Below are 26,322 nucleotides of genomic sequence, written 5' to 3'. Positions count from 1 at the left end.
GGAGGTAGTCCCCCCTTGAGAGCTTCTCTGTTGGTGGAGCTCCTAGGTTGAGACCGACGGCGCTTGAGCTCGTGGCCATGGCTATGGAAGGGTGTTTAGGATTTTGGTTTTGCTAGACGATAGGAAGAGACCTAGCTCTGATATCATGTTAGATTGGATCGATGGAAGCGTCCCTACTCCTCCGTAGAGAAGCCGCGGGTATATATTGATTGTGGGCAGAAACAACCTCTGCCGTGGCGTACAAGAAGACCACCGATCGCTAGGATTCAGCGGGATAGAGATAGGAGGTTACATGGGAGAGAAAAAGAGATAGAGATGGTAGTTGAGATTACATAACTTCAATATCTCTAAGTCTAACAAGTTGCACTAGCGTCGAGCTGAACTCCGATCCTCGGTTCCTGCTCTTGGTTGGTTGGTTCTGTGGACTCAAATGTGATTGCACCATTTGTTGTCTTGTTGATCACTGGCGTTCAATGAGCCGAACTTCGAGCTGATTAAGCTACAAGCGCTGTTTGTTTACTGAAGAGCTTAATACTGCAGAGAATCAGCTTTAGACCCTGCGCGTGCTTGCCTAAGAAATACTGTATGACCGACGCGCCGAGAAAATGCACCATTTTGTGGGCACAAGCACGCACTCTAGTAGCGCTACTATTGCAATTCCAGACGAGGAGATCATCGTGAACCGTAGACGCGTATCCCGGTTGGCATTTTCTTGCACGCACGGACCAGTCAAGACTAAAGAGTCAAGACACAGCTGTTGGGCGATCACATCCAGCTCGCGTGTACTCCTGCGCTAGGTTCCATTGTTTCCAGCGTATAATTGGCTCATTGCGTCTGATTTTCTCTGAATCGAACCTGCGCCGCACACAACCTTACGGACCAAGGCATTTCCAAACGGTTTGGCCATTTCAGAAATAGCACTCATATCCAATCATTGAGATTTGATACAGGTATATCGAACTTCCCTCGCAAAAAAGAAAAAGAGGATTTGAAGGTTATTACATGATCGCCTATAAACATGTCGACTAAAAATAGCCACTTTTACCTAATATATAAGCGCACCCCATCATGAGAAAAAATCAATCTGTTTCACCGTTACAGAAATTCTGCAAATGTTGCAGAGCGTCCAGCTTTCACTGAATCATCATCAAAGTCACAACCATGCCCCCAAACACACACAGACGCCGGACTAGCGAGAGGCGCAGAATTTTGCAGTTATGCGAGCTGCGTGCCATATCCGTTTAACGAGACGCTTTCATTCCCTAACTAACGGCTGCACCGCTGAAAACGACCAGAGCTATAGCAAAAGCCAAAGCGTGAAAGCGGCGGTATCATTCCGCATCCGGCTATCCGGTGGACGCGTGCATGCCATGCATGCGCTCGACGAGGCGATAGAAAGGCATGCACGCATCGCGTCACCTGTGCAGACAGGTCTAGAGCCCGTTCGAACAAGCCGACGTCCGCCGCTGAGAACGGAGTCTGATTACGCTTGGAACGGAAGCCTCCGCCGCTGATTCGCTCACCTTTCTACCCATTGCGCAACTGCCTCGCTCGTCATCGCACCGGGTGATCCGATCTGCTGGGCGGCACGTGAGAACGGGGCGCGCGTGGCGCGGACCTGGGACGTGGTGACCGTCGGCACGGCAGCGCCGCTCGCGCTCGGCACGGCACGCGCGGCAGGCAAAGACGGTGTCGTGCGCTTGAACGGAAGCGGGCGCGTGCGTGCGCTGCAGCGCAGCCATCCACGTCCGTGCCGGATCCGGGTAGTCAGAGCCACGCGTGGCCCGGCCCCGCTGACAAGGTGACACCTGTTGGTTCGCGCCGGTCGAGCGCCCATGCCGCGCACGAGTGTGGTGTCAGGCTGTGAGCGGAGGGATACGACCGTTGGATGGATAGGGTCGGGGTACGGTGCGGGCCATGCGGCACAGTGATTGATATCCGCAGTGAATTGGCACTTTTTGTTTAGAGGGAGAGAGATTCGTTAATTGGGGCTCTGTGCCACCGAAAGGTGGCAGGTTGGGCAAGCACGAGAAGGTGCTAGTACGAGTACCCAACAAAATGTGGCTCCGGGTGGCTTAGCATTAAGGCGGGAGCTTCAGATGTTAATTTGAAGGGCTGCATCAGTGGTCAACGGGTGAAGAAAGTGGTAACTATGCTACTGTAGGATTTACTTACGCACAGAGACACAGAGCGACAGTGACTGACTCGAGGTTAATATTGATGAACCAGCCCAGCCCTGAGCCTCAAACACACCGGGCTCGACGCTGGCTGAGTAGCTTGTTTCTTACTACTGTAGTCAGTAAACGAGGCCACCCAGAAACATTCCAAAAATGAGTAGAGAGACGAGATGAGATCCCGGACCCGAGGAAAAACAGCGTGCGCCGACGCCGAGACCCGGGCCGTGTCCTGGACAACGCAACAGGGGGATACGGTGACGCCATCAATTCCTGCCAAAAACTTTACCGCGCGTACTCTCTGCTGTACTGTAAAAAGGAAGCTAATTAATCCGCCAACGGGGTCTCGCCTCGCGTAATCCTCAGCACTGCTCCCACACTCCCTCTCACTCATTGCTCCCCATCCGCGGCAGGCAGGGGCAAGAATGCGGAGCGAGCCGGCCGCCGCCGCCGGCGGCGGCATTGCGGCTGTTCCGTCCCCCGCTTTGCTCTGCTCCGACCTCAAGCCCTTCCTCGCCGCGCTCACCATGCTCACGCTCCTCGCCGCCGCCTGGCAGCTCCGCCCCTACCACTCCCTGCTCGCCGTCCCGTTCTCCCTCTGCCCGGACCCGCCCCCCTCGCTGCCGCGCTCGCTCGCCGTCTCCGGCAAGGCGTCCAGCCCCAGCTCCAACGCCTCCTCGTCGCCGAAGCAGGGTCAGGAGCGGCCCAAGCCCGACCCGAACAGGCGGGAGTTCCGCGCGGTGGGCAGCGCGGCGGCGCTGTTCGTGCAGATGGGCGCGTACCGCGGCGGGCCGTACACCTTCGCGGTCGTCGGGCTCGCGTCCAAGCCCGTCCACGTCTACGGCAAGCCCTGGTTCCGCTGCGAGTGGGTGCCCAACGCCGGCGCCGCCAACGCCTCCGCCTCGTCGGCGCGGCCGATGCGCGCGGCCAACACGTACCACATGCTCCCGGACTGGGGCTACGGCCGGGTGTACACCGTCGTGGTGGTGAACTGCACCTTCTCGGCGGCGCCCAACGCCGACAATGCCGGGGGCAGGCTGGTGCTCAACGCCTACTACGGGCCGTCGCCGGCGCGGTACGAGCGGATCGAGGCGCTGGAGGAGGCGCCGGGGGCCTACGACGAGGCGGCGTTCCGCCCCCCGCACAGGTACGACTACCTCTACTGCGGCTCGTCGCTGTACGGCGACCTCAGCGCGGCGCGCGTGCGGGAGTGGATGGCCTACCACGCGCGCTTCTTCGGCGCGCGCTCGCACTTCGTGTTCCACGACGCCGGCGGCGTCAGCCCCGCGGTGCGCGCGGCGTTGGAGCCCTGGGTGCGCGCCGGCCGCGCCACGCTGCAGGACGTGCGCGCCCAGGCCGACTACGACGGCTGGTACCACAACCAGTTCCTCGTCGTCAACGACTGCCTCCACCGGTACCGGCACGCCGCCAGGTGGACCTTCTTCTTCGACGTCGACGAGTACATCTTCCTGCCCGACGGCCGGACGCTCGAGGGCGTGCTCGCCGAGCTCGACCCGTACACGCAGTTCACCATCGAGCAGAACCCCATGTCGAGCAGGTTGTGCGCGCGGGGCACCAACGATTCCGAGGCCGACTACTCCAAGTAGGTGACCGTTTCCTGCACAAAATTTGTTTAGTTTAGTGGACATGTTACTCCTTTTACGCAAACCATTGCTGCATCGTTTGAATTTGGCATGTTGATGTGACCTTTTGAACTGGAATTACCCAATTAGGAACCTTCATGTGTCATTTTCTATCGACTATAAGTGCCCATTTGGTTATAAAGTTGCTTCTAAAGGTTCCGTATTCGTGCAATCCCCCACCCTAATCTACGATCTTTGGAGCCGGACATTTCATTTTTGTCTTGTTTTCATTTTCGGTTGCTCTAAGAACAGTTCAGTTGTACTGGTAATTCAAGTGTACTTCTGGTGATGCAATGGCTGAATCCTACCATGTTCTCCTTGCAGTCCTAGTTGTATTACTTCTTTTACATTTGTCAATGCATGGTATATCTGAAAGACTGACTCCTCTTACTCACAATTTTTGCAGACAATGGGGGTTTGAGAAGCTGGTGTTCCGGAATTCGATCACCGGGGTGAGGCGTGACAGGAAGTACGCGATCCAGGCCAAGAACGCATACGCCACGGGCGTGCACATGTCCGAGAACGTTATCGGCAATACCACTCACAAGACGGAGCACCTCATCCGGTACTACCACTACCACAACACCATCAATGTTCCCGGCGAGTTATGCCGTGAGTTTGTGCCGGTGCCGCCGAAAGGTGGCTTGACGTGGTCCGAGAAGACGCCCTGGTACTACGACGACAGCATGAAGCGCCTCACGAACGCGGTGCGGGAGTTCGAGAAGAAAACCATTGGTAATGTGCATGTGTGAATATGGCATGACAAAACATCAGAGAACGGACTGGTGTATAGCATTGCTGTTGGCCGTCCATGAAGCTTGGCAAGGGCATCCCTCATGTTGTGAACCTAACAAACAACTCATGATTTGGAGCTTGTGAGCTGACAGAGACGCGAAGAAAGCGAAACCGCAACCCTGACAGCCTGGCAGATTGTGTGCTACTGCAACAACTCTGGTGTCAATCTGCAAAGGTGAGAATTCTGTATAGAGAAGATACACATCTCATCCATGTAAATCTCATTGTTGAATTGCTCTCAGTCATATTCATTGCATTCCATTGGCTTAAATCTCCAAGTTGATAATAGCTTCGTTTATCGATGATGATGATGCATTTCTAGATTAGATGGTTGCACCTTGCAACTTCCTTTGTTGACTATATGTGCCGCAACAGCATAAACTGTTCTAGCCCTAATTTTTGTTGGATCGACAAGTTAATGCTTAAAGCTCACTAGCTGAATAGATCGGCGCCACATATTGGAATACTTCGTATTGTAGGGGTGTGAAAAGTGATCGAGATCAGCATGGCTCTGATTTTTATTATTTTTTTCCTCCAAACTCCTAAAGTCAGCAAGCAATGCCATAAATTTTGTACGTACTAGGTAGAAAGGCAGAGGAAGGAAGGCAGGGGAGCGTGATGAGATGGGCATGGCTGCATGATTGCATGATTGGGGAAGGGGGGGCCTGGCCTATAGCGATAGCATGGGAGCGTGCTATTGTCTCCAGCTGCTGCCACATTCTTTCTCTTTGCATTGGCATTTGGCCTGATGTTCTGCTAATCGTTTGGTGGGCCGAATTCTCATTCCCAATCTGCGCCATTTTGCTGTATTATCATCGCATCAGGTTTTAGGAGCCCTTTCCTGATTAGTTTCCGTTTCTTCCATCTAATTTTCTGCCGCGTCTTATTGCTCTGTTCTTTCAGTTCACCCAGTTGACAATAAATTGTTCTGGAATCCATTACCTAGAATAAAATTGCTGAGCCTTCTTCACTATACTTGATGAGCTGCTGTGCTTACTGCAGTTCATGACAACTAGTGAGAAGCTGAGAGCGATATATGTGCCCTCAATATGACAATCGCTACGTTAATTGGCACACACGTTATAGTGCAGAGCAGCCGAGTACATCCAAGATGCAGGCACAGTGCTCTGCATCCGAATTCAGAAAGTAGCACTAATGCTCAGTAGGGCCGCTTTTGCAAAGCAGCCCATTCACCTGGGCTGCGCCTCTGTTTCGACTGAATTGGGCCTTTCTCATATTTCCTTTTGCAGTTTTGCTTCAGAGAAAACAGTGCTTCTACGTGTTATATGTCATGTCGACCTCTTACAACCACGTGAGCTCAATCCCTGACCATGAGATGAGAACCACGGTGTGAGCTTGCTTTAATGCTTTATTACTGAACCTTCTACACACCACCATACGTCGCCATCGCAGATGTTCACCGCCGAAGAGGGAAGACGAAGATACCACCGTATCAGGAAGGAAAAAAATCCCTACGGTCTAGCATCCAAGATGTGTTCCGTGATGCGTTCTTGTCACTTTACCATGCCTGAACGAACGAGTCATTTCTGTCATGCCAGTACATGGGGTTTTGCAACTAAGAGCAACTCTAGCAGACCCCGCATCCTGCTCCGGCTTGTAAAATAACCGTCAAAGTGCGGGTCGGGGCGGGAAAACCTGCCCGATCAGACTCCGCATTCCGCCCCGGCCCGCAAATATTTTTGCGGGGCACGGCAAAACTTTTCCCTGAACCTCTAGTTTCACGGGCTGGGAGGCCGACCTGAGCGCAACCCCTATCCGCGGCGAGATTTGACGGGAGGGACATTTTCGCGCGCCCTTTCCTGCTTCCTCACCCTCCGCCACCATTGCCCCGCCGCCGCACGCTTCGATGCATCCTCCGCGGCCGTCCCTTGCCGTCATGGACGACTCCCAGCTGCCCCCCGTCACCGTCAAGGTCGCGCATGCCCGTTCCCTCGAGCGGATCTCGTCGCCGGCCATGTTGGCCCCGCCATCGCTCAAGCTAGCGTCGCGCCTGCCCGCAAGTGGCAGGGCAACGTGGTCGTGCAGGGCGGGAATCTAGCAGCCCCCGCCACCAAGGCTCGCGCTCCCGGCGCCAACGCTGCTGTGCGATCTCGGCCGGCGGCGAAGAAGGTGACCAAGGCCGCGGGCGGCAAGAGGAAGAGGAATCCGACTACAAACAAGGCACCTCCTTCATCCTCGGACTCCATCCCCGAAAGAAGTGCCCCGTTGATGCCGTCCAACGGCGCTGCTCTGAAGAAAATATGCCCTAAAGGCAATAATAAAGTTATTATTTATTTCCTTATATCATGATAAATGCTTATTATTCATGCTATAATTATATTAACCGGAAACATAATACATGTGTGAATACATAGACAAACATAATGTCACTAGTATGCCTCTACTTGACTAACTCGTTAATCAAAGATGGTTGTGTTCCTTAACCATAGACATGAGTTGTCATTTGATTAACGGGATCACATCATTAGGAGAATAATGTGATTGACTTGACCCATTCCGTTAGCTTAGCACTTGATCGTTTAGTATGTTACTATTGCTTTCTCCATGACTTATACATGTTCCTACAACTATGAGATTATGCAACTCCCATTTACCGGAGGAACACTTTGTGTGCTATCAAACGTCACAACATAACTGAGTGATTATAAAGGAGCTCTACAGGTGTCTCCAAAGATACATGTTGACTTGGCGTATTTCGAGATTAGGTTTTGTCACTACGATTGTCGGAGAGGTATCTCTGGGCCCTTTCGGTAATGCACATCACTATAAGCCTTGCAAGCAATGTAGCTAATGAGTTAGTTACGGAATGATGCATTACATAACGAGTAAAGAGACTTGCCGGTAACGAGATTGAACTAGGTATTGAGATACCGACGATCAAATCTCGGGCAAGTAACATACCGATAACAAAGGGAACAACGTATGTTGTTATGCGTTTTGACCGATAAAGATCTTCGTAGAACATGTAGGAGCCAATATGAGCATCCAGGTTCCGCTATTGGTTATTGACCGGAAACGTGTCTCAGTCATGTCTACATAGTTCTTGAACCCGTAGGGTCCTCATGCTTAAAGTTAGATGACAGTTATATTATGAGTTCATGTATTTTGATGCACCAAAGATAGTTCGGAGTCCCGGATGTGATCACGGACATGACGAGGAGTCTCTAAATGGTCGAGACATGAAGGTTGATATATTGGACGACTATATTCGAACACCGGAATGGTTCCGGGGGTTATCGGATATATACCGGAGTACCGGGGGGTTACCGGAACCCCCCGGGGGGTTAATGGGCCTCATGGGCCCAAAGTGGAGAAGAGGAGAGGTGGCCAGGGCAGGCCGCGTGCCCCCTCCCCCTCTAGTCCGAATAGGACAAGGGGGGGGCGCCCCCCTTTCCTTCCTCCCCTCTTTCCCTTCCTTTCCCCTCTCCTACTTGGACAAGGAAAGGAGGGAGTCCTACTCCTTGTGGGAGTAGGACTCCTCCTGGCGCGCCCCCTCCTGGCCGACCGTCCCCTCCCCTTTGCTCCTTTATATACGGGGGTAGGGGGACACCTCTAAACAACAACAATTGATCCTTGAGATCTATTAGCCTTGTGCAGTGCCCCCCTCCATCATATTTCACCTCGATAATATCGTAGCGGTGCTTAGGCGAAGCCCTGCGTCGGTAGAACATCATCATCGTCACTGATGTCTACTATGCAACCTTCTTTTTGCAGACGTTGTTGGGCCTGCAAGTGCACAGGTTTGTAGGACAGTAGCAAATTTCCCTCAAGTGGATGACCTAAGGTTTATCAATCCGTGGAAGGTGTAGGATGAAGATGGTCTCTCTCAAACAACCCCGCAACCAAATAACAAAGAGTCTCTTGTGTCCCCAACACACCCAATATAATGGTAGATTGTATAGGTGCACTAGTTCGGCGAAGAGATGATGATACAAGTGTAATATGGGTGGTAGATATAGATATTTTTAATCTGAAAATATAAAAACAGCAAGGTAATAAGTGGTAAAAGTGAGTGTAAACGGTATTGCAATGATAGAAAACAAGGCCTAAGGTTCATACGTTCACTAGTGCAAGTTCTCTCAATAATAATAACATAGATAGATCATATAACAATCCCTCAACATGCAACAAAGAGTCACTCCAAAGCCACTAATAGCGGAGAACAAACGAAGAGATTATGGTAGGGTACGAAACCACCTCAAAGTTATTCTGTCGGATCAATCTATTCAAGAGTTCATACTAGAATAACACCTTAAGACACAAATCAACCAAAACCCTAATGTCACCTAGATACTCCATTGTCACCTCAAGTATCCGTGGGCATGATTATACGATATGCATCACACAATCTCGGATTCATCTATTCAACCAACACAAAGTACTTCAGAGAGTGCCCCAAAGTTTCTACCGGAGAGTCAAGACGAAAACGTGTGCCAACCCCTATGCATAGGTTCATGGGCAGAACCCGCAAATTGGTCACCAAAACATACATCAAGTGGCACATGCTATTCCATTGTCACCACAGATAAGCACGACAAGACATACATCAAGTGTTCTCAAATCATCAAAGACTCAATCCGATAAGATAACTTCAAGAGGAAAACTCAATTCATCACAAGAGAGTAGAGGGGAAGAAACATCATAAGATCCAACTATAATAGCAAAGTTCGTGCTACATCAAGATCGTGTCATAGAGAGAACACGAGAGAGAGAGTCAAACACATAGCTACCGGTACATACCCTCAGCCCCGAGGGTGAACTACTCCCTCCTCGTCATGGAGAGCGCCGGGATGATGAAGATGGGCACCGGTGATGGGTTTCCCCTCCGGCGGGTTGCCGGAACGGGCTCCCGAGAGGTTTTTGGTGGCTACAGAGGCTTGCGGCGGCGGAACTCCCGATCTATCTTCTGTTTCAATGTTTCCAGGGTACGTGGACTTATATAGGCGAAAGAAGTCGGTCGAGGGAGCCTCAAGGGGCCCACAAGAGTGGAGGGTGCCCCCCTATCTTGTGGCTTCCTCGATGCTGCCCCGGCTTGCACTCCAAGTTTTCTGGGTCACGTTCGTTCCAAAAATAACTTCTCCGAAGGTTTCATTCCGTTTGGACTCCATTTGATATTACTTTTCTTCGAAACACTAAAATAGGCAAGAAAACAACAATATGGGTTGGGCCTCCGGTTAGTAGGTTAGTCCCAAAAATGATATAAAAGTGTAAACTAAAGCCCATAAACATCCAAAACAGATAATATAATAGCATGGAATAATCAAAAATTATAAATTCGTTGGAGACGTATCAAGCATTCCCAAGCTTAATTCCCGCTCGTCCTCAAGTAGATAAATGATGAGAACAGAATTTTTGATGTGGAATGCTACCTAGCATAATTCTCAATGTAATTTTCTTTATTGTGGCATGAATGTTCAGATCCAAAACCAGGCGTCAAGCCTGGTAAGCTATATCTCAAAAAAAATGTTCAGATCCAAATGATTCAAGATAAAAGCTTATAAAACATAAAAATAATAATGCTTCAAAGCATACTAACAAATAATCATGTCCTATCAAAATAGCATAGCCAAAGAAAGCTTATCCCTACAAAATCATATAGTTAGGCCATGCTTCATTTTCATTACACAAAATACTCCCATCATGCACAACCCCGATGACGAGCCGAGCAATTGTTTCATACTTTTTAACGCGCTTCAGCTTTTTTCAACTCTTATGCAATACATGAGCGTAAGCCATGGACATAACACTAAGGTGGTAAAAGATGGTGGTTGTGAGAACAAAAAAAGGGAGAAGATAGTCTCACATCAACTAGGGTATCAACGGGCTATGGAGATGTCCATCAATAGATATCAATGTGAGTGAGTAGGGATTGCCATGCAACGGATGTACTAGAGCTATAAATATATGAAAGCTCAACAAAAGAAACTAAGTGCGTGTGCATCCAACTTGCTTGCTCACGAAGACCTAGGGCATTTTGAGGAAGTCCATCATTGGAATATACAAGCCAAGTTCTATAATGAAAAATTCGCACTAGTATCTGAAAGTGACAACATAGAAGACTCTCTATCATGAAGATCATGGTGCTACTTTGAAGCACAAGTGTGGAAAAGGAGATATTAGCATTGTCCCTTCTCTCTTTTTCTCTCATTTTATTTTTTCCCTTTTCTTTTCTTTTTTTTCTTTTTCTTTTCTTTTTTTCTTTGGCCTTTTTTTTTGCCTTTCTTTTTTTTTCTTTTTAAAGTCTGAAGTCTCATCCCGACTTGTGGGGAAATCATAGTCTTCATCATCCTTTCCTCACTGAGACAATGCTCTAATAATGAAGATCATCACACTTTTATTGATTTACAACTCAAAGCTAGAACGAGATATGACTCTATATGAATGCCTCCGGCGGTGTACCTGGATATGCAATGAATCAAGAACGACATGTATGAAAATTATGAAGGTGGCCTTGCCACAAATACGATTTCAACTATATGATCATGCAAAGAGCAATATGACAATGATGGAACGTGTCATAATAAACGGAACAGTGAAAAGTTGCATGGCAATATATCTCGGAATGGCTATGGAAATGCCATAATAGGTAGGTATGGTGGCGGTTTTGAGGAAGGTAAATAATGGGTGCATGATACCGGCGAAAGTTGCGCGGTATAATAGAGGCTAGCAAAGTGGAAGGATGAGTGTGCGTATATCCATGGACTCACATTAGTCATAAAGAACTCATATACTTATTGCAAAAGTCTACTTAGCCCTCGAAGCAAAGTACTACTACGCATGCCCCTAGAGGGATAGATTGGTAGGAAAAGACCATAGCTCGTCCCCGACTGTCACTCATAAGGAAGACAATCAAAAGAACACCTCATGCAACAAATTTGTCACACAACTTTTACCATATGTGCATGCTACGGGACTTGCCAACTTCAACAAAAGTATTTCTCAATTTCATAATTATCCACTAGCATGACCCTAACATTACTACCTTTATATCTCAAAACAATTATCAAGCAACAAATTGATCATAGCATCCAATTCACTTTCTATGATAGTTTTTATTATACCCAACTTGGATGCTCATCATTCTTGGACCAAATTTGTAACCATAGCAAATACCATGCTATTCTAAAAGACTCTCAAAATAATATAAATGAAGCATGAGAGACTAGCAATTTCTTCAAAATATAATCACCACCGTGCTCTAAAAGATATAAGTGAAGTACTAGAGCAAATGACAAACTACTCCGAACGATATAAGTGAAGATCAATGAATAGTCGAATAATTGTGCAACTATGTGAAGACTCTCTAACATTTAAGAATTTCAGATCTTGGTATTGTATTCAAACAGCAAGCAAAACAAAATAAAATGACATTGCAAGGATAGCACAACTCATGTGAAGAAGCAAAAACTTAGGCTCAACCGATACTAACCGATAGTTCTTGAAGAAGAAAGGCGGGATGCCTAACGGGGCATCCCCAAGCTTAGATGCTTGAGACTTCTTGAAATATTATATTGGGGTGCCTTGGGCATCCCCAAGCTTGAACTTTTGTGTCTCCTTAATTCCTCTCATATCATGGTTTCTCTTTCTATCAAAAGCTTCATCCACACCAAACTCAACAAGAACTCGTGAGATAGGTTAGTATAAACCAATGCAAAACCTTATCATTTTCTACTGTAGAAAATCGCTAAAATTATTATTCATCATTTCATACTAAATGTCTCTGCATATTTAATACTCCTATCCTCAAATAGAATCATTAAACAAGCAAACATATGCAAACAATGCAAACATAATAGCAATCTGCCAAAACAGTATAGTCTGTAAAGAATGCAAGATTCATCATACTTCCCTAACTCCAAAAATTATTAGAAAACGACTACGATATAGAAGATTTATGAGATCTTAATATGCAAAACGTTTCAACATTATACCATTCTCTGAATTTTCTAGGGAACTTTTGCAACAGCGGTAAACTTTTTGTTTTTAAACAGCAACATGTATACTAGCAAAGTAAGCATGGTAAAGGCTATCCTTGACATTTTTATTGAAACTAAAGATGCAAAATATTATTCTAAATAATAGCAAGCAAATACTAGCAAAATAAAATGACGCTCCAAGCAAAACACATATCATGTGGCGAATAAAAATATAGCTCCAAGTAAAGTTACCGATGAACGAAGTCGAAAGAGGGGATGCCTTCCGGGGCATCCCCAAGCTTAGGCTCTTGGTTGTCCTTTAATATTACCTTGATGTGCCTTGGAAATCCCCAAGCTTAGGCTCTTGCCACTCCTTATTTCATAGTCCATCGAATCTTTACCCAAAACTTGAAAACTTCAACCACACAAAACTCAACACAAAACTCGTAAGCTCCGTTAGTATAAGAAAATATAACCACCACTTAGATACTATAATGAACCCATTCTAAATTCATATTGGTGTAATATCTACTGTATTATAACTTCTATATGGTTCATACCCTCCGATACTGCTCATAGATTCATCAAAATAAGCAAACAACACATAGGAAACAGAATCTGTCAAAAACAGAACAGTCTGTAGTAATCTGTGTCAAACGTATACTTCTTGAACCCAAAAAATTCTGAAATAAATTTTTTGACCTGAGGAATTTGTCTATTAATCATCTGCAAAAAGAATCAACCTAAAATCACTCTTCAGTAAAAAAATGGCAGCTATTCTCGTGAGCGCTAAAGTTTCTGTTTTTTACAGCAAGATCATAAAGACTTCATCCAAGTCTTCCCAAAGGTTCTACTTGGCACAAACATTAATTAAAGCATAAAACCACATCTAACTAGAGGCTAGATGAATTATTTATTACTAAACAGGAACAAAAAGTAAAGGACAAGAATAAAATTGGGTTGCCTCCCAACAAGCGCTAACGTTTAACGCCCCTAGCTAGGCATGATGATGACAATGATGCTCACATAAAAGAAAAGAATTAAAACATAACGGGAGCATCATGAAGCATATGACTAGCACATTTAAGTCTAACCCACTTCCTATGCATAGGGATTTTGTGATAAAACAACTTATGGGAACAATAATCATCTAGCATAGGAAGGCAAAACAAGCATAAGTTCAAAACTTGAAGCACACAGAGAGGAAACTTGACATTATTGCAATTCCTACAAGCATATGTTCCTCCCTCATAATAATTTTCAGTAGCATCATGAATGTGTTGGAAATATGCCCTAGTGGAAATAATAAAAGGATTATTATTATATTTCCTTGTTCATGATAATTGTCTTTTATTCATGCTATAATTGTATTATCCGGAAATCGTAATACACGTGTTAATACATAGACCACAATACGTCCCTAGTAAGCCTCTAGTTGACTAGCTCGTTGGTCAACAGATAGTCATGGTTTCCTGACTATGGACATTGGATGTCATTGACAACGGGATCACATCATTAGGAGAATGATGTGATGGACAAGACCCAATCCTAAGCATAGCACAAGATCGTGTAGTTCGTTTTGTTAGAGCTTTTCCAATGTCAAGTATATCTTCCTTAGACCATGAGATCGTGTAACTCCCGGATACCGTAGGAGTGCTTTGGGTGTACCAAACGTCACAACGTAACTGGGTGACCATAAAGGTGCACTACAGGTATCTCCGAAAGTGTCTGTTGGGTTGACACGGATCGAGACTGGGATTTGTCACTCCGGATAACGGAGAGGTATCACTGGGCCCACTCGGTAGTGCATCATCATAGTGAGCTCAAAGTGACCAAGTGTCTGGTCACGGGATCATGCATTACGGTACGAGTAAAGTGACTTGCCGGTAACAAAACTGAACGAGGTATTGGGATACCGACGATCGAGTCTCGGGCAAGTAACATACCGTCTGACAAAGGGAATAGTATACGAGGTTGCTTGAACCCTCGACATCGTGGTTCATCCAATGAGATCATCGAGGAGTATGTGGGAGCCAACATGGGTATCCAGGTCCGCTGTTGGTTATTGACCGGAGAGCCATCTCGGTCATGTCTGCATGTCTCCCGAACCCGTAGGGTCTACACACTTAAGGTTTGGTGATGCTAGGGTTGTATGAATATGAGTATGCGGCAAACCGAATGTTGTTCGGAGTCCCGGATGAGATCCCGGACGTCACGAGGAGTTCCAGAATGGTCCGGAGGTAAAGAAAACTATATAGGAAGTGTTGTTTCGGCCATCGGGAAAGTTTAGGGGTCACCCGGTATTGTACCGGGACCACCGGAAGGGTCCCGGGGGTCCACCGGGTGGGGCCACCTATCCCGGAGGGGCCCGTGGGCTGAAGTTGGAGGGGAACCAGCCCCTAGTGGGCTGGTGCGCCCCCCCCTTGGGCCCTCCTGCGCCTAGGGTTGGAAACCATAGGCGGGGGGGGGGGGGCGCACCACTTGCCTTGGGGGGCACTCCACCCCCCTTGGCCGCCGCCCCCCTTGGGAGATTGATCTCCCAGGGCCGGCACCCCCCCTGGGGGCCTATATAAAGGAGGGGCGGGAGGGCAGCCGCACCCCAAGTCTTGGCGCCTCCCTCCCCCTGCTACACCTCGTCCTTCTCCCGCAGCAGCTTGGCAAAGTCCTGCCGGAGTTCTGCTGCATCCACCACCACGCCGTCGTGCTGCTGGATCATCATCAACCTCTCCTTCCCCCTTGCTGGATCAAGACGGAGGAGACATCACGCAGACCGTACGTGTGTTGAACGCGGAGGTGTCGTCCGTTCGGCGCTAGGATCTCCGGTGATAGGATCACGACGAGAACGACTACTTCAACCCCCTTCTTTTGACTGCTTCGGCACGCGATCTACAAAGTGGTATGTAGATGCAATCTCTCTCCCATGACTCGTTGCTTAGATGAACTCATAGATGGATTTTGGTGAAACCGTAGGAAAATTTTTATTTTCTGCAACGTTCCCCAACAGTGGCATCATGAGCTAGGTCTATGCGTAGTTCTCTATTGCACGAGTAGAACACAATTTTGTTGTGGGCGTAGATCTTGTCAACTTGCTTGCCGCTACTAGTCTTTTCTTGCTTTAGCGGTATTGTGGGATGAAGCGGCCCGGACCGACCTTACATGTACGCTTACGTGAGACAGGTTCCACCGACTGACATGCACTAGTTGCATAAGGTGGCTAGCGGGTGTCTGTCTCTCCTACTTTAGTTGGAGCGGATTAGATGAAAAGGGTCCTTATGAAGGGTAAATAGAAGTTGACAATATCATGTTGTGGTTATTCGTAGGTAAGAAAACGTTCTTGCTAGAACCCAATTGCAGCCACATAAAAGATGCAACAACAATTAGAGGACGTCTAACTTGTTTTTGTAGCAATTGTCATGTGATGTGATATGGCCAGAAGTTGTGATGAATGATGAATGATATATTGTGATGTATGAGATCATGTTATTGTAATAGGAATCACGACTTGCATGTCGATGAGTATGACAACCGAAAGGAGCCATAGGAGTTGTCTTTATTTTTGTATGACCTGCGTGTCATTGAAGAATGCCATGTAAATTACTTTACTTTATTGCTAAAGGTGTTAGCCATAGAAGTAGAAGTAGTCATTGGCGTGACAACTTCATGAAGACACGATGATGGAGATCATGGTATCATGCCGGTGACGAAGATGATCATGGAGCCCCGAAGATGGAGATCGAAGGAGCTATATGATATTGGCCATATCATGTCACTACGTTATATAATTGCATGTGATGTTTATTATGTTTATGCATCTTGTTTACTTAGAACGACGGTAGTAAATAAGATGATCCTTTATAATAATTTCAAGAAAGTGTTCCCCCTAACTGTGCACCGTTGCTAAAGTTCGTCGTTTCGAAGCACCACGTGATGATCGGGTGTGATAGATCCTTATGTTCACATACAACGGGTGTAAGACAAATTTACACATGTAAAACACTTAGGGTTAACTTGACGAGCCTAGCATGTACAGACATGGCCTCGGAACACAGAGACCGAAAGGTCGAACATGAGTCGTATGGAAGATACGATCAACATGGAGATGTTCACCGATGATGACTAGTCCGTCTCACGTGATGATCGGACATGGCCTAGTCGACTCGGATCGTGTAAACACTTAGATGACTAGAGGGATGTCTAATCTGAGTGGGAGTTCATTAAATAATCTGATTAGATGAACTTAATTATCATGAACTTAGTCTAAAACTTTTGCAAAATATGTCTTGTAGATCAAATGGCCAACGCTCATGTCAACATGAACTTCAACGCGTTCCTAGAGAAAACCAAGCTGAAATATGATGGCAGCAACTATTTGGACTGGGTCCGGAACCTGAGGATCATCCTCATAGCAGCCAAGAAAGATTATGTCCTAGAAGCACGGTAGGTGAAGCACCCATCCCAGAGAACCAAGACATTATGAATGCTTGGCAATCACGTGCTGATGATTACTCCCTCGTTCAGTGCGGCATGCTTTACAGCTTAGAATCGGGGCTCCAAAAGCGTTTTGAGAAGCACGGAGCATATGAGATGTTCGAGGAGCTGAAAATGGTTTTCCAAGCTCATGCCCGGGTCGAGAGATATGAAGTCTCCGACAAGTTCTATAGTTGTAAGATGGAGGAAAACAGTTCTGTCAGTGAGCACATACTCAAAATGTCTGGGTTGCACAACCGCCTGTCCTAGCTGGAGATCAACCTCCCGGACGAGGTGGTCATTGGCAGAATCCTTCAGTCGCTCCCACCAAGCTACAAGAGCTTTGTGTTGAACTACAATATGCAGGGGATGGTGAAGACCATTCCTGAAGTATTCTCAATGCTGAAGTCAGCAGAGGTTGAAATCAAGAAAGAACATCAAGTGTTGATGGTCAATAAGACCACTAAGTTCAAGAAGGGCAAGGGTAAGAAGAACTTCAAGAAGGACGACAAAGATGTTGCCGCGCCCGGTAAGCCAGTTGCCGGGAAGAAGTCAAAGAATGGACCCAAGCCTGAGACTGAGTGCTTTTATTGTAAGGGGAAGGGTCACTGGAAGCGGAACTGCCCCAAATACTTAGCGGACAAGAAGGCCGGCAACACTAAAGGTATATTTGATATACATGTAATTGATGTGTACCTTACCAGTACTCGTAGTAACTCCTGGGTATTTGATACCGGTGCCGTTGCTCACATTTGTAACTCACAGCAGGAGCTGCGGAATAAGCGGAGACTGGCGAAGGACGAGGTGACGATGCGCGTCGGGAATGGTTCCAAGGTCGATGTGATCGCCGTCGGGACGCTGCCTCTACATTTACCTACGGGATTAGTTTTAAACCTCAATAATTGTTATTTAGTGCCAAGTTTGAGCATGAACATTGTATCTGGATCTCGTTTGATACGAGATGGCTACTCATTTAAATCCGAGAATAATGGTTGTTCTATTTATATGAGAGATATGTTTTATGGTCATGCCCCGATGGTCAATGGTTTATTCTTAATGAATCTCGAACATAATGTTACACATATTCATAGCGTGAGTACCAAAAGAGGTAAAGTTGATAACGATAGTCCCACATACTTGTGGCACTACCGCCTTGGTCACATTGGTGCCAAGCGCATGAAGAAGCTCCATGCTGATGGACTTTTAGAGTCTCTCGATTATGAATCATTTGACACGTGCGAACCATGCCTCATGGGTAAAATGACCAAGACCCCGTTCTCCGGAACAATGGAGCGAGCAACCAACTTATTGGAAATCATACATACTAATGTGTGTGCTCCAATGAGCGTTGAAGCTCGCGAAGGATATCGTTATGTTCTCACTCTCACTGATGACTTAAGTAGATATTGGTATGTCTACTTGATGAAACACAAGTCTGAGACCTTTGAAAAGTTCAAGGAATTTCAGAATGAAGTAGAGAATCAACGTGATCGAAAGATAAAATTCTTACAATCGGATCGTGGAGGAGAATATTTAAGTCACAAATTTGGTACACACTTGAGAAAATGTGGAATCATTTCACAACTCACGCCGCCTGGAACACCTCAGCGTAACGGTGTGTCCGAACGTCGTAATCGCACTCTATTGGATACGGTGCGATCTATGATGTCTCTTACCGATTTACCGCTATCATTTTGGGGATACGCTCTAGAGACAGCTACATTCACTTTAAATAGGGCACCGTCTAAATCCCTTGAGACGACACCGTATGAATTATGGTTTGGGAAGAAACCTAAGCTGTCATTTCTAAAAGTTTGGGGATGTGATGCTTATGTCAAGAAACTTCAACCTGAAAAGCTCGAACACAAGTCAGAAAAATGCGTCTTCATAGGATACCCTAAGGAAACCATTGGGTATACCTTCTACTTAAGATCCAAGGGCAAGATCTCTGTTGCCAAGAATGGATCCTTTCTGGAAAAAGAGTTTCTCTCGAAAGGAGTAAGTGGGAGGAAAGTAGAACTCAATGAAGTACTACCTCTTGAACCGGAAAGTAGTGCAGCTCAGAAAAACGTTCCTGTGGGGCCTACACCAAATGGAGAGGAAATTAATGATGATGATCAAGGTACTTCTGATCAAGTTGCTACTGAACTTCATAGGTCCACAAGGACACGTTCCACACCAGAGTGGTATGGCAACCCTGTCCTGGAAATCATGTTGTTAGACAACGGTGAACCTTCAAACTATGAAGAAGCGATGGCGGGCCCAGATTCCAACAAATGGCTAGAAGCCATGAAATCCGAGATACAATCCATGTATGAAAACAAAGTATGGACTTTGACTGACTTGCCCGTTGATCGGCGAGCGATAGAAAACAAATGGATCTTTAAGAAGAAGACGGACGCGGATGGTAATGTCACCATTTATAAAGCTCGACTTGTCGCTAAGAGTTATCGGCAAGTTCAAGGGATTGACTACGATGAGACTTTCTCTCCCGTAGCGAAGCTTAAATCCGTCTGAATCATGTTAGCAATTGCCGCATACTATGATTATGAGATAGGGACATTTACATCTATGCCCTTAACTTGAACCCACTACTCAGTTTTGCCCCTAATTTTTAGGTATGCTCAGTTTTGCCCCTCCGCCGTTAGTGTCACTTATAGAAATGCCCTTTTGCGACGTTACCGTCTGGTCAAAGAACTTTGACCACCCAGAAAAAAATAGCAAAACAAATCAAAAAAATCTGAAATTTTGTGGGATCGAAGATAGTCATGTCCGCAAGGCGCGTGCAAATTTGTGTGCCGTTCGGACACCCTGAGAGCTCGTGGCAAAGGAAATCATAAATTTTGTAGGCATGTGAACAATAAATTCGAAAAAATAGAAAAAAAATCAAAAAAATATGAAATTTTGGGGAACTGAAGATACTTAAGTGCGCAAGATGTGTGCACATTTTTGTTGTGTTTGGACATCGTAGGAGCTCACAGAGAAAAAAATAAAGTTTAGCTCCTACAAGCTCGTACAGGCTCATACAATGTCCAAACACAACAAAAATGTGCACACATCTTGTGCACCTAAGTATCTTCACTTCCCCAAAATTTCATATTTTTTTGATTTTTTTTCTATTTTTTCGAATTTACTGTTCACATGCGTACAAAATTTATGATTTCCTTTGCCACGAGCTCTCAGGGTGTCTGAACGGCACACAAATTTGCACGCGCCTTGCGGACATGACTATCTTCGATCCCACAAAATTTCAGATTTTTTTGATTTTTTTTGCTATTTTTTTCTGGGTGGTCAAAGTCCTTTGACCGGACGGTAACGGCGCAAAAGGACATTTCTATAAGTGACACTAACGGCGGAGGGGCAAAACTGGGCATACCTAAAAATTAGGGGCAAAACTGAGTAGTGGGTTCGAGTTAGGGGCAGAACTGGAATTCCTTAACGGGCATCTTAAGGAAGAACTGTATATGATGCAGCCGGAGGGTTTTGTCGATCCTGAGAATGCTAACAAAGTATGCAAGCTCCAGCGATCCATTTATGGGCTGGTGCAAGCATCTCGGAGTTGGAACATTCGCTTTGATGAGATGATCAAAGCGTTTGGGTTTATGCAGACTTATGAAGAAGCCTGCGTTTACAAGAAAGTGAGTGGGAACTCTGTAGCATTTCTCATATTATATGTAGATGACATACTTTTGATGGGAAATGATATAGACTTCTTGAACAGCATTAAGGCCTACTTGAATAAGTGTTTTTCAATGAAGGACCTTGGAGAAGCTGCTTACATATTAGGCATCAAGATCTATAGGGATAGATCGAGACGCCTCATAGGTCTTTCACAAAGCACATACCTTGATAAGATTTTGAAGAAGTTCAAAATGGATCAGTCCAAGAAAGGGTTCTTGCCTGTACTGCAAGGTGTGAGATTGAGCTCGGCTCAATGCCCGACCACGGCAAAAGATAAAGAAGAGATGAGCGTCATCCCCTATGCCTCAGCCATAGGATCTATTATGCATGCCATGCTGTGTACCAGACCTAATGTAAACCTTGCCGTAAGTTTGGTAGGAAGGTACCAAAGTAATCACGGTAAGGAACACTGGACAACGGTCAAGAATATCCTGAAGTACCTGAAAAGGACAAAGGACATGTTTCTCGTTTATGGAGGTGACGAAGAGCTCGTCGTAAAGGGTTACGTCGATGCTAGCTTCGACACAGATCTGGATGACTCTAAGTCACAAACCGGATACGTGTATATGTTGAATGGTGGAGCAGTAAGCTGGTGCAGCTGCAAGCAGAGCGTCGTGGCGGGATCTACATGTGAAGCGGAGTACATGGCAGCCTCAGAGGCAGCGCATGAAGCAATATGGGTGAAGGAGTTCATCACCGACCTAGGAGTCATACCCAATGCGTCGGGGCCGATCAAACTCTTCTATGACAACACTGGAGCTATTGCCCTTGCCAAGGAGCCCAGGTTTCACAAGAAGACCAGGCATATCAAGCGTTGTTTCAACTCCATCCGTGAAAATGTTCAAGATGGAGACATAGAAATTTGCAAAGTGCATACGGATCTGAATGTCGCAGATCCATTGACTAAACCTCTTCCGCGAGCAAAACATGATCACCACCAGAACTCTATGGGTGTTCGATTCATCACAATGTAACTAGATTATTGACTCTAGTGCAAGTGGGAGACTGTTGGAAATATGCCCTAGAGGCAATAATAAAAGGATTATTATATTTCCTTGTTCATGATAATTGTCTTTTATTCATGCTATAGTTGTATTATCCGAAAATCGTAATACACGTGTGAATAAATAGACCACAATACGTCCCTAGTAAGCCTCTAGTTGACTAGCTCGTTGGTCAACAGATAGTCATGGTTTCCTGACTATGGACACTAGATGTCATTGACAACGGGATCACATCATTAGGAGAATGATGTGATGGACAAGACCCAATCCTAAGCATAGCACAAGATCGTGTAGTTCGTTTTGCTAGAGCTTTTCCAATGTCAAGTATCTCTTCCTTAGACCATGAGATCGTGTAACTCCCGGATACCGTAGGAGTGCTTTGGGTGTACCAAACGTCACAACATAACTGGGTGACTATAAAGGTGCACTACAGGTATCTCCGAAAGTGTCTGTTGGGTTGACACGGATCGAGACTGGGATTTGTCACTCCGGATAATCGGAGAGGTATCACTGGGCCCACTCGGTAGTGCATCATCATAGTGAGCTCAAAGTGACCAAGTATCTGGTCACGGGATCATGCATTACGGTATGAGTAAAGTGACTTGCCGGTAACGAGACTGAACGAGGTATTGGGATACCTATGATCGAGTCTCGGGCAAGTAACATACCGTTTGATAAAGGGAATAGTATACAGGGTTGCTTGAACCCTCGACATCGTGGTTCATCCGATGAGATCATCGAGGAGTATGTGGGAGCCAACATGGGTATCCAGATCCCGCTGTTGGTTATTGATCGGAGAGCCGTCTCGGTCATGTCTGCATGTCTCCCGAACCCGTAGGGTCTACACACTTAAGGTTTGGTGACGCTAGGGTTGTATGAATATGAGTATGCAGCAAACCGAATGTTGTTCGGAGTCCCGGATGAGATCCCGGACGTCACGAGGAGTTCCAGAATGGTCCGGAGGTAAAGAAAACTATATAGGAAGTGCTGTTTCGGCCATCGGGAAAGTTTCGGGGTCACCCGGTATTGTACCGGGACCACCGGAAGGGTCCCCGGGGTCCACCGGGTGGGGCCACCTATCCCGGAGGGCCCCGTGGGCTGAAGTGGGAGGGGAACCAGCCCCTAGTGGGCTGGTGCGTCCCCCCCTTGGGCCCCCTGCGCCTAGTGTTGGAAACCCTAGGTGGGGGGCACCACTTGCCTTGGGGGGCACTCCACCCCCCTTGGCCGCCGCCCCCCTTGGGAGATTGAGCTCCCAGGGCTGGCGCCCCCCCTGGGGGCCTATATAAAGGAGGGGGGAGGGAGGGCAGCCGCACCCCAAGTCTTGGCGCCTCCCTCCCCCTGCTACACCTCGTCCTCCTCCCGTAGCAGCTTGGCGAAGCCCTGCCGGAGTTCTGCTGCATCCACCACCATGCCGCCGTGCTGCTGGATCATCATCAACCTCTCCTTCCCCTTTGTTGGATCAAGACGGAGGAGACATCACGCAGACCGTACGTGTGTTGAACGCGGAGGTGCCGTCCGTTCGGCGCTAGGATCTCCGGTGATAGGACCACGACGAGAACGACTACTTCAACCCCATTCTTTTGAACGCTTCCGCACGCGATCTACAAAGTTGTATGTAGATGCAATCTCTCTCCCATGACTCGTTGCTTAGATGAACTCATAGATGGATTTTGGTGAAACCGTAGGAAATTTTTTATTTTCTACAACGTTCCCCAACAGAATGAATTCAACAATATAACCATCACCTAAAACATACTTTTCATGATCTACAAGCATAGAAAATTTACTACTCTCCACATAAGCAAATTTCTTCTCATGAATAGTAGTGGGAGCAAACTCAACAAAATAATTATCATGTGAGGCATAATCCAACTGAAAACTAAAACCATGATGAAAAGTTTCATGGTTATCATTATTTTTAATAGCATACAAGTCATCACAATAATCATCATAGATAGCAACTTTGTTCTCATAATCAATTGGAACCTCTTCCGAAATAGTGGAATCATCACTAAATAAAGTTGACACTCTTCCAAATCCACTTTCATATTCATCACAATAAGATTCAACATCCTCCAAAATAGTGGGATCATTACTTCCTAAAGTTGACACTCTTCCAAACCCACTTTCATCAGTATAATCATTATAAATAGGAGGCATGCTTTCATCATAATAAATTTGCTCATCAAAACTTGGGGGACAAAAAATATCATCTTCATCAAACATAGCTTCCCCAAGCTTGTGGCTTTGCATATCATTAGCATCATGGATATTCAAGGAATTCATACTAACAACATTGCAATCATGCTCATCATTCAAATATTTAGTGCCAAACATTCTAATGCATTCTTCCTCTAGCAATTGAGCACAATTATCGGAATCCTTATTTTCACGGAAGACATTAAAAAGATGAAGCGTATGAGACAAACTCAATTCCCCCAAGCTTATTTTTTGGTAGTTTTCTTTTATAAACTAAACTAGTGATAAAACAAGAAACAAAAAGATTCGATTGCAAGATCTAAAGATATACCTTCAAGCACTCACCTCCCCGGCAACGGCGCCAGAAAAGAGCTTGATGTCAAATACACAACCTTCTTCTTGTAGACGTTGTTGGGCCTGCAAGTGCACATGTTTGTAGGACATTAGCAAATTTCCCTCAAGTGGATGACCTAAGGTTTATCAATCCGTGGGAGGCGTAGGATGAAGATGGTCTCTCTCAAACAACCCCGCAACCAAATAACAAAGAGTCTCTTGTGTCCCCAACACACCCAATACAATGGTAGATTGTATAGGTGCACTAGTTCGGTGAAGAGATGATGATACAAGTGCAATATGGGTGGTAGATATAGGTATTTTTAATCTGAAAACATAAAAACAGCAAGGTAACAAGTGGTAAAAGTGAGCGTAAACGGTATTGCAATGATAGGAAACAAGGCCTAAGGTTCATACTTTCACTAGTGCAAGTTCTCTCGACAATAATAACATAGATAGATCATATAACAATCCCTCAACATGCAACAAAGAGTCACTCCAAAGCCACTAATAGCGGAGAACAAACAAAGAGATTATGGTAGGGTACGAAACCACCTCAAAGTTATTCTTTCGGATCAATCTATTCAAGAGTTCGTACTAGAATAACACCTTAAGACACAAATAAACCAAAACCCTAATGTCACCTAGATACTCCATTGTCACCTCAAGTATCCGTGGGCATGATTATACGATATGCATCACACAATCTCAGATTCATCTATTCAACCAACACAAAGTACTTCAAAGAGTGCCCCAAAGTTTCTACTGGAGAGTCAAGACGAAAACGTGTGCCAACCCCTATGCATAGGTTCATGGGAGGAACCCGCAAGTTGGTCACCAAAACATACATCAAGTGGCACATGATATCCCATTGTCACCACAGATAAGCACGGCAAGACATACATCAAGTGTTCTCAAATTATTAAAGACTCAATCCGATAAGATAACTTCAAGAGGAAAACTCAATTCGTCACAAGAGAGTAGAGGGGGAGAAACATCATAAGATCCAACTATAATAGCAAAGCTCGCGATACATCAAGATCATGCCATAGAGAGAACACGAAAGAGAGAGAGAGAGATCTAACACATAGCTACTGGTACATACCCTCAGCCTCGAGGGTGAACTACTCCCTCCTCGTCATGGAGAGCGTCGGGATGATGAAGATGGCCACCGGTGATGGGTTCCCCCTCTGGCAGGGTGCCGGAACGGGCTCCCGAGAGGTTTTTGGTGGCTACAGGGGCTTGCGGCGGCAGAACTCCCGATCTATCTTCTGTTTCGATGTTTTTAGGGTACGTGGACTTATATAGGCGAAAGAAGTCAGTCGGGGGAGCCTCGAGGGGCCCACGAGAGTGGAGGGCGCGCCCAGGGGGTGGGCGCGCCCCCTATCTTGTGGCTTCCTCGATGCTTCGCCGGCTTGCACTCCAAGTTTCCTGGGTCACGTTCGTTCAAAAAATAACTTCTCCGAAGGTTTCATTCCGTTTGGACTCCGTTTGATATTCCTTTTCTTCGAAACACTGAAATAGGCAAGAAAACAACAATATGGGTTGGGCCTCCGGTTAGTAGGTTAGTCCCAAAAATGATATAAAAGTATAAAGTAAAGCCCATAAACATCCAAAACGGGTAATATAATAGCATGGAACAATCAAAAATTATAGATAAGTTGGAGACGTATCAGTCACCACGCCGTCGTGCTGACGGAACTCTCCCTCGACAGTCGGCTGGATCGGAGTTCGAGGGACGTCATCGAGCTGAACGTGTGCAAGAACTCGGAGGTGCCGTGCTTTCGGTGCTTGATCGGTCGGGCTGTGAAGACGTACGACTACATCAACCGCGTTGTGCTAACGCTTCCGCTTTCGGTCTGCGAGGGTACGTGAACTACACTCTCCCCTGTCATTGCTATGCATCACCATGATCTTGCATGTGCGTAGGATTCTTTTTTGAAATTACTACATTCCCCAACAGTGGCATCCGAGCCTGGTTTTATCCGTAGATGTTATATGCACGAGTAGAACACAAGTGAGTTGTGGGCGATACAAGTCATACTGCTTACCAGCATGTCATACTTTGGTTCGGCGGTATTGTTGGATG

The 26,322-nt window shown here is 46.3% G+C and overlaps 1 protein-coding gene across 1 annotated transcript; it reads left to right on the top strand.

The window, feature by feature from the left end:
• Positions 1–2,512: 2,512 nt before the first annotated feature.
• LOC123160528 (galactan beta-1,4-galactosyltransferase GALS1) lies at positions 2,513–4,868 on the top strand. Its single transcript, XM_044578340.1, has 2 exons — positions 2,513–3,777; positions 4,224–4,868. The coding sequence occupies exons 1-2, from the start codon at positions 2,600–2,602 to the stop codon at positions 4,567–4,569; spliced, it is 1,524 nt and encodes a 507-aa protein (XP_044434275.1). The 5' UTR covers positions 2,513–2,599; the 3' UTR covers positions 4,570–4,868.
• The last annotated feature ends 21,454 nt before the right edge of the window (positions 4,869–26,322 follow it).

Source organism: Triticum aestivum, chromosome 7B (assembly GCF_018294505.1).
Source record: "Triticum aestivum cultivar Chinese Spring chromosome 7B, IWGSC CS RefSeq v2.1, whole genome shotgun sequence".
Lineage (NCBI taxonomy): Eukaryota > Viridiplantae > Streptophyta > Magnoliopsida > Poales > Poaceae > Triticum > Triticum aestivum.
Note: the sequence above shows the minus strand (reverse complement) of the source record. Positions and strands in the feature narration are given on the sequence as shown.